Source organism: Balaenoptera physalus, assembly GCF_965194825.1.
Source record: "Balaenoptera physalus genome assembly, chromosome: 16".
Taxonomy (NCBI): Eukaryota; Metazoa; Chordata; class Mammalia; order Artiodactyla; family Balaenopteridae; genus Balaenoptera; species Balaenoptera physalus.
This window is the reverse complement of record NC_138898.1, coordinates 72,827,495-72,839,733: the sequence shown is the minus strand read 5'-3', so window position 1 is coordinate 72,839,733 and position 12,239 is coordinate 72,827,495. Positions and strand designations below refer to the sequence as shown.

At 47.1% G+C, this 12,239-nt stretch overlaps 1 protein-coding gene and 2 long non-coding RNA genes across 5 annotated transcripts in view; 2 read left to right on the top strand and 1 right to left on the bottom strand.

Moving 5' to 3' along the window:
* The window catches only part of LOC309645684, a 594,963-nt gene that overhangs the window by 83,907 nt on the left and 498,817 nt on the right, over nt 1–12,239 (top strand). The gene's annotated exons all lie outside the window — the stretch shown is intronic.
* The window catches only part of LOC309645680, a 94,742-nt gene that overhangs the window by 74,739 nt on the left and 7,764 nt on the right, over nt 1–12,239 (top strand). The gene's annotated exons all lie outside the window — the stretch shown is intronic.
* The window catches only part of CACNG3 (calcium voltage-gated channel auxiliary subunit gamma 3), an 87,202-nt gene continuing 79,840 nt past the window's right edge, over nt 4,878–12,239 (bottom strand). The window contains exons 3-4 of the mRNA XM_082431119.1: nt 10,176–10,316; nt 4,878–5,717 (exon numbers count right to left, since the gene is read on the bottom strand). Coding sequence (XP_082287245.1) covers nt 5,206–5,717; nt 10,176–10,316 — 653 coding nt within the window. The 3' untranslated portion in view covers nt 4,878–5,205. The remainder of the gene's footprint in view (nt 5,718–10,175; nt 10,317–12,239) is intronic.

Below are 12,239 nucleotides of genomic sequence, written 5' to 3'. Positions count from 1 at the left end.
TCCCAGCGGAGATCATCTGATTGTCTCAGTTTACCTTTTTTTTTTTCTCAGTTTACCCCTTTAAGTCAAGTCGCAAGTCCCAGGCCACTGGCCACCCTATGAATGGGTTGGCTAGCCTTAGATAAGGTGCAATCTATGATCCAGTCAGCTGTGCCTGGGGGCAAGGTCATGTCCAATTCATGATCATGTCCACCTACCAGAGACTGTGGATAAAGCAGGCAACGTACAAGCTCTTAAAGAAGTACTTCTAAAGATAATATTTATGAAACTAGTATTTCACTGGGTGCCTAACATATAAAATTTCTGAAAATACATATTAGATTGTCTCCAATGTATCCCTAATTAAAACTCTTAAATGGCTTCTGAATGTACTTAGGATCAAAATTCAAAATCTTTAACATGCCTGTAATTTGACATCCTCTGGATCCAGCTTTTCTTTTAGTCTCATCTGATGCTACTCTTCCTTTATGTGCTCCAGCTTTACTGACTTTTTTAGAGGAGGGGTCTTTCCAGTCTCAGGGCCTTTGCACACGCTGGGGTTTTTTCTCCCTCCATGTGTCCCTCTTTTACTTGGATAATATTAACTCTACCTTTAGGTATAATTGTAAATGCCAACTCCTGTTCCTTGACTCTCCATCAAAATTAGAGCCCTCTGTTTACATGCCTGTGTACTTTTTACTCTCTACCTTCCCTTTATGACACAGATCGCAATTGTAAATGATGTTGATTTGTGTGTTTACTTGTTTAGGACTTTAGTACTTGTTTAGTACTGGACTGGGAGTTCCATGAGGGCAGTGGTCATATCTGTGGGGATTATGGTTGTTTCTGACACATAATAGATACTCAGTAATAAGTGCTAGATGAATGAATGAATGAATGAGTGAGTGAGTGAGTGAATGAATGAATGCCACGAAGTGAGAGATTATGTGGCCTGAGGAATCACTACAGACTTCATGGAAGGGATGAGGCTTAATCTTGGCCTTGAAGAATGGACAGAATTTGGAGAGGACAAGGGAAAACATTGCAGGCAGGGATAATACTCATTGACAAAGCTAAAGAATTGGGAATAACTATGTGGACACTGCCTTGATTAGAGCAGAAGAGTGTCAACACAATCTGGAAAACAAGGGGGAAAGGGCCCAGGAGGAAAAACGTAACTCTGTGAACAGTATTAAATAATAATAGCTAACATTTATACGATGATTATTGTGTTTCAAGTACAGTTCCAAATGCTTTATGAAAATAAGCTCATTGAATCCTCACCACAAACCTATGGAGTGAGGACTATTTTTGTGTCCATTTTACAGCTGGGGAAGTTGAGGCACAGGGAGATTATCTTGTGAAAGTTCTCTGGCTGATAAATGCAGAGTTGGGATTCAGATCTGGGCAGTGCAGCTGCAGAGTTTGCTTGCTTGAATGTTATGCCCTCTCGAAAGGTAGAGAAGAACTTGGCAAAAGATCAGCTCTGGGGGCCGCAGAATAGAGAAGCATAAAAGAGAAACCCCAAGGTTCTGGTCTTGAGATTGGCCGTAGGATGCTGCTGGTCCAGAAATGAGTGGGCTGGGAAAGGGAACTGCATTGTGGGGAGAAGGAGGTTGGGAACTCAGCGATGGAGCAAGAGATTTGAGAAGTGTGACCAGAGATGATTAGTGAGCGGCTACTGCGTAGGCTTTGGAATTAGGTTGGAGTACCTGCTTTGCTTTCTCTTGCAAGTTTCAACATCTATCCAATGGGTTAACAATAGTACCTACCTCGAATTTTAGGATTAATGAGACAAAATAAGAGAAGTTCCTGGCACATTGCTTGGCACACACAGTGGGAGCCTAGTGAATGTGAATACTCTTCACAGAGGATTGGATGACCAGGATTGCCTGGGGTCCTGGCTGTGAACCACGAGTGTTGATATGAATATTTATTTGATGTCAGCCAGCTGGGTCCAGCTGATCAGTCTTCAAGCAAAGACACTCTGATGGCCCATGCACCAAAACCTTGCAGGGAGCAGACCTAGAGGTGCGGGGGTCCTTCCAGGCATCAGGTACCTGCTTCCCTCCTCCTGCTCTCTGGCCTTTGCAGAAGGCTCCGTACTGGGTCTCCAGAGCAGACACCCAGCTAGTTAAGCCCCTGGGACCTTTCTCCCCATCCCCGATCAACTCCCCAGATGCCTTGTTTTTGACAAACTCCTAGTTCCCAGGGCTGCAGGTTGCTTCTTCTTCCCCTTCACAGTATTCATCACCTATTTACTCCATCTCCCAGATCCTTCCCCTCCAAGGGTGCCTAGAGCCACTTTTCCCAAAGTGTGGGGTGAGGTAATTTGATGTGACACACAGCTGCAATATTAGAGAGAAGTATTAGTGAGAAGGTTTTCCCCTTTCTGGTTCTCCTGATTAAGCCAAAGCAAGCGTCTTCTTTGGTGCCAGAGTATCTTAACTAATCTTTCTAACATTTTGGTTATATCCTTTTTACAAAGAGCAGGCAGCTGGCCTTCGGCTTAGAACAGGCAGCAGCTAAAATATGGTGTGATTGTGTTGTTTTTACTGTATTTATTTTCCCAGTTACCATTTGCTTACAGCAAGCAATTCCAGTTTTCTTTTTTACAGTAGTGATATAAAGTTCACTTTCAAGATATATTTATTGAAGTAAAAAATGAGTCAATTTAAAGAGAAACATCAAATAAATAATGGTTAATGTGGTATGTGGATGTGAAACGCTTCGCAACGGTTCAACTCAGATGACTGACATTTGGGAAATTCTGGCAGAGGGAGGAAATCAGTCAAATTAGGAAGCAGAGGCTTGCCTCTAAACGCTGGCTCTGTTCATCAGCCCCTAAGATACTCTTCTTGAGCCTCTATTTCCTCACCTGCCAAAATGAGGATAATAATTCCTACTACATTTGGGGTTGTCTTAAGGATTCAATGAGGTAATTTGATGTATGGGTGTAATTTGCATGCAATGACTCTCAAGTGTCAAACAAAACAAATTGTTACTAGTCTGCGCTTTACAATAAAATTCACCGAGGGTGTGAGTGTAGGCATGTGACTGGTTTCCCAGGACTTCGAGCTTGTAGCAGGGATGAAGTGTGGGCAATCACATACCCTCTCTGGCCTCAGTTTCCTCCTTGGTAAAATGGGGATATTTCTAGAGGATTAAATGGTACAATATGTGTAAGGTTGCAGAACACAACCAGGTACCAACAGTGTCAGGTAAGCATGAGCTCCTACGACCATAACTCTGCCCCCTTGAGTGACTGAACCCGGAAGTGGGAAGCTCCTTGGAGGTGTGACGAGCTGGTGTGCGCCACAAGCACCCCAGGAGTCACTGTGGGCAGAGGTGACATCCATTTCTCATGCTTTTATTTATTTATTTATTCATTCATTCATTTTTGGCTGTGTTGGGTCTTCGTTGCTGTGTGCGGGCTTTCTCTAGTTGCAGCGCGCGGGGTCTACTCTTCCTTACGGTGCGCGGGCTTCTCATTGCAGTGGCTTCTCTTGTTGCAGAGCATGGGCTCTAGGCATGCGGGCTTCAGTAGTTGTGGCACGTGGGCTCAGTAGTTGTGGCTTGCGGGCTCTAGAGCTCAGCCTCAGTAGTTGTGGTACATGGGCTTAGTTGCTCTGCAGCATGTGGGATCTTCCCAGGCCAGGGCACGAACACATGTCCCTTGCATTGGCAGGCAGATTCTTAACCACTGTGCCACCAGGGAAGCCCTTCTCATGCTTTCTGATATCAATTTTTCAAAATATTCAAATGTCCTTCCACTTTCTACTCCCCTGTCCCCATGCCTCTCAGAGCCTGTACAAAGTACACCCTTCCCCCCAAAAAAGAATAACTCCCATTTGGCTTCTATCTTCCTGCAATCATGCTTGCTGTGGACTGAATGGGGTCCCTCCCCACCATCCAAATTCACTTATCGAAGCCCTAACCCTTGATGTGGTGATATTTGGAGATGGGGCCTTTGGGAGGTAATCAGGGTTAGATGAGGTCATGAGGGTGGGGCCCTTGTGATGGAGTTAGTGGCTCTGCCAAGTGAGGACACAGTGAGAAGGCAGCTGTCTGCAAGCCAGGAAGAGAGCCCTCACCAAGAACCAAATGTGCTGGCACCCTGATCTTAAACTTCCCAGCCTCCAGAACTGTGAGAAATAAATGTCTATTGTTTAAGCCACCCTGATCTCTAGTATTTGTTATGGCAGCCCAAACTCAGATAATGCTCACTCTACCCAGAATTCATCCAAAAATTTTAAAATATACATATTGATTATTTGCAGTGTGCTAATCATTTTACACATGAAGTTTTATTTAAGCCTCACAACTCTGTGGAGGAGAATACTGTACCATGCTCCATTTTACGGATGAGGAGACTGAGGTTTGAAGGTCGGGTGGGTTTTCCCAAGGTCCTAGAGCTACTGGGTGCCAGAGCCAGATTTTTGAACACACGCTTGCCCCCAGTAGCTTCCCGGGATTTAGGTGAGAGACACACAGACTCTGACATTTGTAGGAGCACCCTGCTGGCCTCAAGAGGTAAAGGAGGCCCTTCCTAGTGGCTAGAGTGTGGATGAGCAAAGCTCAGCTTCCAACACATACATGAGGCAGTTTGAGGGCAGGGCAAATGAATTTGTAAATTTGTGCAGGAATTACCCAGAAGAAACAAAGCACCCCAGCTCGGTTGGTTACGACAAGGCAAAACCTTTAATACGTGAGTGCTTATTACAGTAGCTGCTTCAGGGCTCTGACATCTTTGATTTCTGGGCATGTTTTTCTAACACAGAAAGGTGAATGCCTCCCTCAGGGCCACCTGGGCCGTCGGTGTCCTGAGGATTTGGAGTGGACAATGGGGACAACTATGCACAAGTCTGGGGATTCGGAGATCCCCCCCCCGCCCCGCCCAGCCACCACCCGTGACTTTGAGTAAAGTCCTCTTCCAAGGAGGGAAGAATGTGGAGGTCCTTCCAGTAAAGAAGGAAGAAAGGAAAACATCTGGCACAGATACACAGAGAGAGATGTCATGGGATTGGCTTGAAAAGTCGGGGAGGGACAGAGGGGTTAGGACCTGGAGGGAGAGGGGCGAACTGTGGGAGAGGGCTGAGTCCATTTGGTTTCAGTCTTTGTAAAAAGTAATACCATCACGAGGACCATGCCATGCAACCTCAGAGACACCTCTGTCCACTTCCCCCCGGGCTGTGCTGGGGTGGAGGGCAGAGGGCAGAAGTCAGTTCAGACGGGCGTGGTGCGCCTGTTGGCCGGATTATTATGCAACGACTCTTTGAACTCTTTGGGCGTGGAATTGTGGAACTGTAGAAAAGCATGGTCCCGGTCGGAGTTGAGGAGGGTCCCCATGGTGATCTTTGAGGGGTCCCGGGAGAGGGTGAACATTGAGATGTCAGTGGAAGGGATGGTGTGGAAGCCTTTGCTGATGGGGGACAGGTCTCGGGATCTGGGCTCTGTGGAGCGGGAACTTGACCGCCTCCGGAATCTATACCTGTAGGGTGGAAGGCGAGCAAAGGTAGATTTCTTCAGGAGCTCCGAGTGGGATTTGGCACGTAACTGCTGATGTTTTTCTATATAGATGTGCACGGCGACTACTCCTACAATTTCCGCGATGATGAAAGAGAAGGCTCCGAAATAAAAGGACCAGCCATAGGAGTAGCTCTTTTTGGAGTCACGCTGCCCAGGGTCTCCAGCATTGGCTGATATATAAACTATGATGCCGATGATGTTGCTTAACCCTAAGAGAAGGGGAAAGAAAAATACATCCTTTATAAACCTCAGAGGTGACTGTCACTTTGAGGCTGGAAATATCTATTAAAAAAAAAATGTGGAGTCAACAGGGAGAGAGGAGAATGGACTTATGGCCAGGAAATCCAGCTGCTGAGCTCTTCTTGCAGGGTCTGTCTCTCGGGAAATGAAGAATTCTGCCGCTCCATTCTGGGTGGGAAGCATTCAGCTAGAGAATTCACCTTACTCTTTCAGCAAGTGCAGTAGAGTTCAGAATGCACGTACTTTCCCTTAGAAGCAATTCATCCCCTCAAAGCTTAATCTTCAGCAATAAGTCATGATGACGGTAAAATGAACGAGATGCAGATCCCTGCCCTTGAGTTCCTCACCATTAGTAGAAGAAACTGACATGTAAATGCAATTATAGCAAAATATAGTAAGGGTTCTTCCAGAGACACAATATGAAACGATTCAGGAGCAAAGGGAGAAAGAGAGAATGATTAAACCCCCTTGTTCTGAAGACAAGGTGACATTTAAGCTAGGTTCTGAACATCAGGAGATGAAAGGTGATTGACAATGGAGTTGAGAGTGACTTACTAGTAGGGTTCTAGCTTGGATGAAGGGGAGGTTGATGGTATCTTGAGCTAAAATAAGAGGCAGCAGAGAGAATAGGCTTAGAGAAGAGGAGGTGGGTTGGAAGTGCTTATTGAGAGTCGGAATGTGGTTGCTGAGTGGACATATATGGGTCTGGAGCTGCAGTTTGGGGAACGAATGGGGAAGGTGCAGTAGCTAAGTCTTTTTATCTGCACAGGATACGATAATGCTTTAGATTATCTGTTGTTCAAGCATCAAGAATTGGGGAACATGAAGCTGTTGTCCCCAGTAGACAAGGTCTGCCGACTTAGAGTCCCCATGTGCCAACGGAATAGCCCTGGAAAGAGCTGACTAGTCGCTTGGAGAGAAATTGATTCTCCAAGGAGTAGTAAGAAGAAACAATAGAAACTGAGGGCCTGGGGGTTGCCCTCATCTGTGACTACTTCTCTCACATTATTGCTCCAAAGGTAGAATGTCTCTTTGTGTCCTTTGCTTTAAGGGTCTCATCCGGGCTTTGATACCAATAATGACTCAGGGAGGTTGGTACATCACCTGGAGTCTCCTTGCCTCCAAATCCGGGCTGCCTGTAGGGTGGTTCTAAATGGAAGCTGTTTCTCATTACACTTCCCAGTACCAGTTGGTAAATAACCATTTCCAGTGGCCTCCTGAGTATCCTCTCCATTCCTTGAATGCCCCATACTCTTCTTGGGGGTCCCCAAGATCTCCCTGGAGTCCAGCAACCAAAGGGTTAAAGCTTGGCATAGCAAGGGCCACCCCACTCTGCTCCAGTGCTATCGTTCTGATTTGTTGGTGCTCATGCATTAAGGGGAATTCATATTTTGAATACAATCTCTGGCCATATTCCAGCTAGGACTTACCCCTTAGAGGGCAGGGCCAAGGTCTGTTTCTTCCCTGTCTCCTCTTGGCCTTCCCCAGCGCAGGCCCTCAGCAGGTAGGCAGCGAGTTCTAACCACTGAGCTATTTCTTAATATGGGGGTTGACGCAGCCAGCCCTGTGTCAGGCTGCAGGAAACCACAGGATGAAAAATGGCTCCTCTTTCTAGAGTGTCAATTTGGCTTGAAGATGAGTAGGGAAGACATATTCTTTTATATTAAAATGAACATGAATATAATGAGGAGAGAGAAGAATTCACATGAATTTTTAAGTATAAATGGGAGACAGACTTCAAAGACATTTCAGCTCACGGAAGGTGGCTTCTGGTGATGCCCCCTGACTTCTCAGGGCCCCGTTTTCGCTCTCCTCTGCCCACAGGTAAATTTTGGTGGCAAAGTTTGAGAAGCCCTGAAAGGAAGTCTTGCTGGGAATAAACAAAAGAAGCTCAAAGAGAGGCTCGGATGTCAGCCCAGGTTAAAGGAAGCGGCAAGCCAAGTGAGTTGCCACTTATTTCTAGGGCACTGATGATGCGCCAGGCACTGTGCAAAGTCTTTATGTGCATGATCTCAATTAATCATTGCAACAGGCCTGCTTAAAAAAAAAACACCCCTCTTTTACAGATGAGGAAACTGGGACACAGAGAAGATAAATAACTTTCCAAGTCAACACAGCTGGGAAATGGCAGAGGTGGGATTTGAACCCAGGACTGTCTCTTGGCCATGGGTGGATTTAGATTTCAGTAAAAGAAGCTTAGGAAGAACTAGATGTAAGTGGGTAATCACTTTCTCCCAACCATTAGACCGTAAGCTCCCTAAGGGCAGACCTAGGCTAGGTTTGTTCATTACTATGGCCTCCTCTCCTTGCCCAGAGCCTGACCCAAACAAGAGCACTGTGCATATTTGTTGAATTGCATCAGCATGAGCATTAAATGCTACAATGTATATAGTAGCAGTTATTATGCATCCAGCAGTTACTGCGGGCTAGATGCAGTTCTAGGCCCTTTCCATATACCAACTATTTAATTCTCTGAACAGCCTTAAGTGGTAGAGCCATTATTATCCCCATTTTTCAGATGAGGAAACTGAGGCACAGAGTGGTTAAGAGACTTGCCCGAGGTTACCCAGCTGGGAAGCGGTAGAGCCATGATTTGCACCAGGCAGCCTGGCTTCAGAGCCCATGGTCTTGAGCATAATGCCCAGTGCCTGGCACATAGTAGGTACTCAATAAAGGGTTGTTGACTGCTTGCCTGAAACCACAGAACCTTAGAATAACTGAGCAAAAAAAGAACCTTAGGGAGTGCTGAATCCTCCCAAATTTTCACTTTGTAGGTGGAGAAACTGAGGCTCTTCAGGGTCCTCAGGGAGACCAGTGGTGGGGAGATAGCTAGGATGAGACCCCCAGCTTCTGGCTTCCCCTCAGGACTTTGCTGCTGCCCCTCATGTTCCCCGGTTCCCATGTGTCTAATCTACCTGCCATCTCTCACAACACCCCTTGTGAGAAGAAGGTTGCTGGTGACACACTCTCCCTCAACAATCCCCCTGGGGGACAAAAGAATGATCTTCTCCTGTTTAGGAAACCCTCATGTCAGCACAACACAGCATCCTCTGGGTCAGTCAGAGCCCAGGAGGTCTGGAGGGGGCCACCAGCAACTAGAACGTGCCTCAAAGCAACACAAGTCCCTGGGTTTACCAGCTGTTGCCACCTGTCCACACAGGGCATCACCTTTGGGCTAATCTTATTCTCCTGACAAGATGGCGGCTTTCCCCCTGGTCTGTTGCTTGAGTTGGTTCCCAGAGACTCAGAGCTGGATGCCATCCACCTTTCCCATTTCACAGAAGGGAAAACAGTAGGGAAGAAACTTGAGCAAGATCTTGGAGGAGGCTGGGATGCTGGGCTTCCAACTTTGGAACTATATGGTGTTGCTTTTCCAGTACTAGAAAATAATTGTGATTTTTATGTTCAACCTCCTTCCAGCAACCCTATAAAATGGGTACTATTATTATTTCCCATTTTAAAGTCAAGGAAACCAAGTTATAGGGATTTGGTAACATTCCCAAGGCTCCACAGGTAGAGCCAGAATTCAAATCCAGGAGGGTAAGCCCCTCTCACCCACCATTTTATACTCCTCCCCACGGTTCCTACTCCAGTAAATATTCTGCCGTTATGGGTCAAAGTTTGGAGGTCATCACCAAAGAGTCAAGCTCCCCTCCCTCCCACCCCCACCTTGTTCTTTGCGTCTCTAAAGCATTTCATCCAGATGGCATTGGTTGAGGGGTGGGGTGGGAAGAGATTGTAAAGCGATGGTGGAGTGGAAACCCAGAGGGCAGAGAGGACGATGAGGAGGGTGGTGGAGGGATGGAGATGAAGCGGGGAGAGAGGGGGCAGAAATAGGACCTCTTCCTGGGGACCGCCTCATCCTTCTTGCCACCCTGTGCCACCTTCCGGTCAAGGCTGCTATTGATGATAAGGTCTTCCCCGAGAGCATCTGGGGCTGCTGATTTTTACCTTGTTCCCAGAGATGCTTTGAACAGTCTGAGGATTTGTGCGCTTGAAGAGCTGTGAACAACAGTTAAACCAGCAAACACAGGTCTCAAAGGGCCAGAGATAGTGTATGACGATGTCCAAGTGAGCAGAAAGATGGACCCCTTTGAAACACACTGAACCCATCTCTCAGGTCACACATTACACACACCATACATGCCCCCTGCCCACTATGTGCAGACATATACGTGCACCCTCTTATGAGTCATTCCCCGCCTCTCTAAGCTGACCTTCTCCTCATCTTCCCTCCGTGCATTCTCAGCTAGAATGTCAGCATCTTTGGTTCTAATTAAAGTCTTTGGTTCTCATTCTTAACGCACAAGTTGAACGTTTTCTTGTTCCTTCCCTGGAGGGAACCCTGAACAGCCTTGCTTTGTCCTGGTGGCCCTGGCTTGGGTTTGGTGTCTGTGATGCTCTCAGGGCTGAGGCCAGATGCTCACCTGCAGAGACAAAAAAGATGCCCGCGCTGAGGATGACGTTGTGTCTGCTGCGGTGGAACTCGCTGGCTGCCACGCAGAGCCCGCCGAAGAAGAGCAGCGTGACACTGAGGATGGGGAAGACGCTGGAGGCCCTCACAGCCCCTGCGGAGAGAAAGAGAGAGGGTTCCCCCTGCACCCAGTCAGCCCCGGGATCCCCCCCTCCATGGGCACGGGGGTGCCTGGTTGGAGGACAGCCCGTGAGCAGGAGGACAGAGCCTGCATCTAACATGGGTGCGAGACCAGTCCGGTCGCTCAGGGCCCTGTGCTTGAGGTTAATGCTCTTTAGTCACCATCCTGAAATTCTTAATAGCTTTATCTTGAATGTGTGTTTTATAAGTAAGTCTGATGGGTCAATGGAGCGTGCGCCCTGGGCTTGGAGCCTCTACTCACGTGACATCCCACCCCCCATCACCTCCCCACCTCCTGTTCTCCGTGGGATGGGTCCTCAGCTGCTCACTCCCCCGCCCCAACCAGAGACCACTGCCACCCTTGGCTTGTGGTGTGGGCCTGGGCATGGACGCTGGGAGAACCAGGGTTGGCTGAAAGCCCTAGGCACCTGCGAGGGTATGCACTCACCCCTTGAGTGTTCCCGTGCCGGAGGGAGTGTGACATTTCATAGCAAATAAAAGACACCATGACAGATGGAGAGAGAGATGGCAGAAGAAAGGCAATAGCTTTTTTTGCCTGCGTTTTGAACCAGGAGCCCGGGATTTTCATTTTGCACTGGGCCCTGCAAATCATATAGCCAACAGGGCATCCTGGGACTCCCATTAGATCACAAGCTGTTCACCGAAACGCAGAGTCTGTCCCAGCACACATCTACATTTGCATAGTACTGAGTCTGGCAATGCCCATTTGATACCCATTTAGTCACTGAATAAGCAAATGAATTTAGTTATTCATTCAACAATATTTTCGGGCACCTACCAAATGCCAGGTGCTGTGCTGTGTCCTGGGGTACTGGTGGAAATGTTTAACCACCCCAAGGGTGCAGGTGCTGCCTTTCTAAGGGGACGAAGGGGACACTGGCTGAGGGCTGGAGCAGCAGCGTCCTAGAGACCCATGTGTTAACTCTTCAGCTGCTGGATCACAGAGAGTCCCTAATGTTCTGGGGCAGAGGGACCTTCAGGTGGGGATCCCAGTATTTACCCAGCCAGTATAAGAGTATTTCCTGGAACACCTGGGCCAGAATATCAGTTGGATAAATCCTGTGTCCATTGAGGTACAAAAGAGCTAAGGTCCTGCCCTTATGGAGCTTACATTCTAATAGAGATGACGGGCAGGACCTGCTACCTAATTTGCAGGGCCCTGTGCAGAATGAAAATGCAAGGCCTCTTGTTCCAAAAGTATTAAGAACTTCAAGATGGCATGGTAACTAGACTTATCATGGTGATCATTTTGAAACGTAGAGAGGTACCAAATCACTGTGTTGTGTAATGGAAACCAACGTAGTGTTGTACATCAGATATACTTCAAAAAACAGACTCATAGAAAAAGAGATCAGATTTGTGGTTACCAGAGGTGGGGCTGGGGGGAGGGGGAATTAGAGGAAAGGCACAAACTTCCAGTTGTAAGATAAATAAGTACTAGGGATGTAATGTACAACATGATAAATATAATTAACACAGCTGGATGTTGTATATGAAAATTAAGACAGTAAATCCTGAGTCCTCATCACAAGGAAAAAACACTTTTTTCTATATCTTTAATTTTGTATCTACGTGAGATGACGGATGGTCACTAAACTTACTGTGGTCATCACTTCATGATGTATGGACGTCAAACCATTATGCTGCCCACCTTAAACTTATACAGTGCTGTATGTCACTTATATATCAATAAAACTGGAAGAAAAAATAAAATAAAGGATGACCGTCAAAGGCAAATCAAAAAAAGAAGAAGAAGAAGAATTTTAAGATAGTGAGAGCAGAGCATGGAGCCAGGTGTGGGGCTCTTGAAGGATGGGGCCGGTGTGGCTCAAAGGATGGTAAGAACCCAGGGCTGAGCTGACTGTGCCTTGGACTG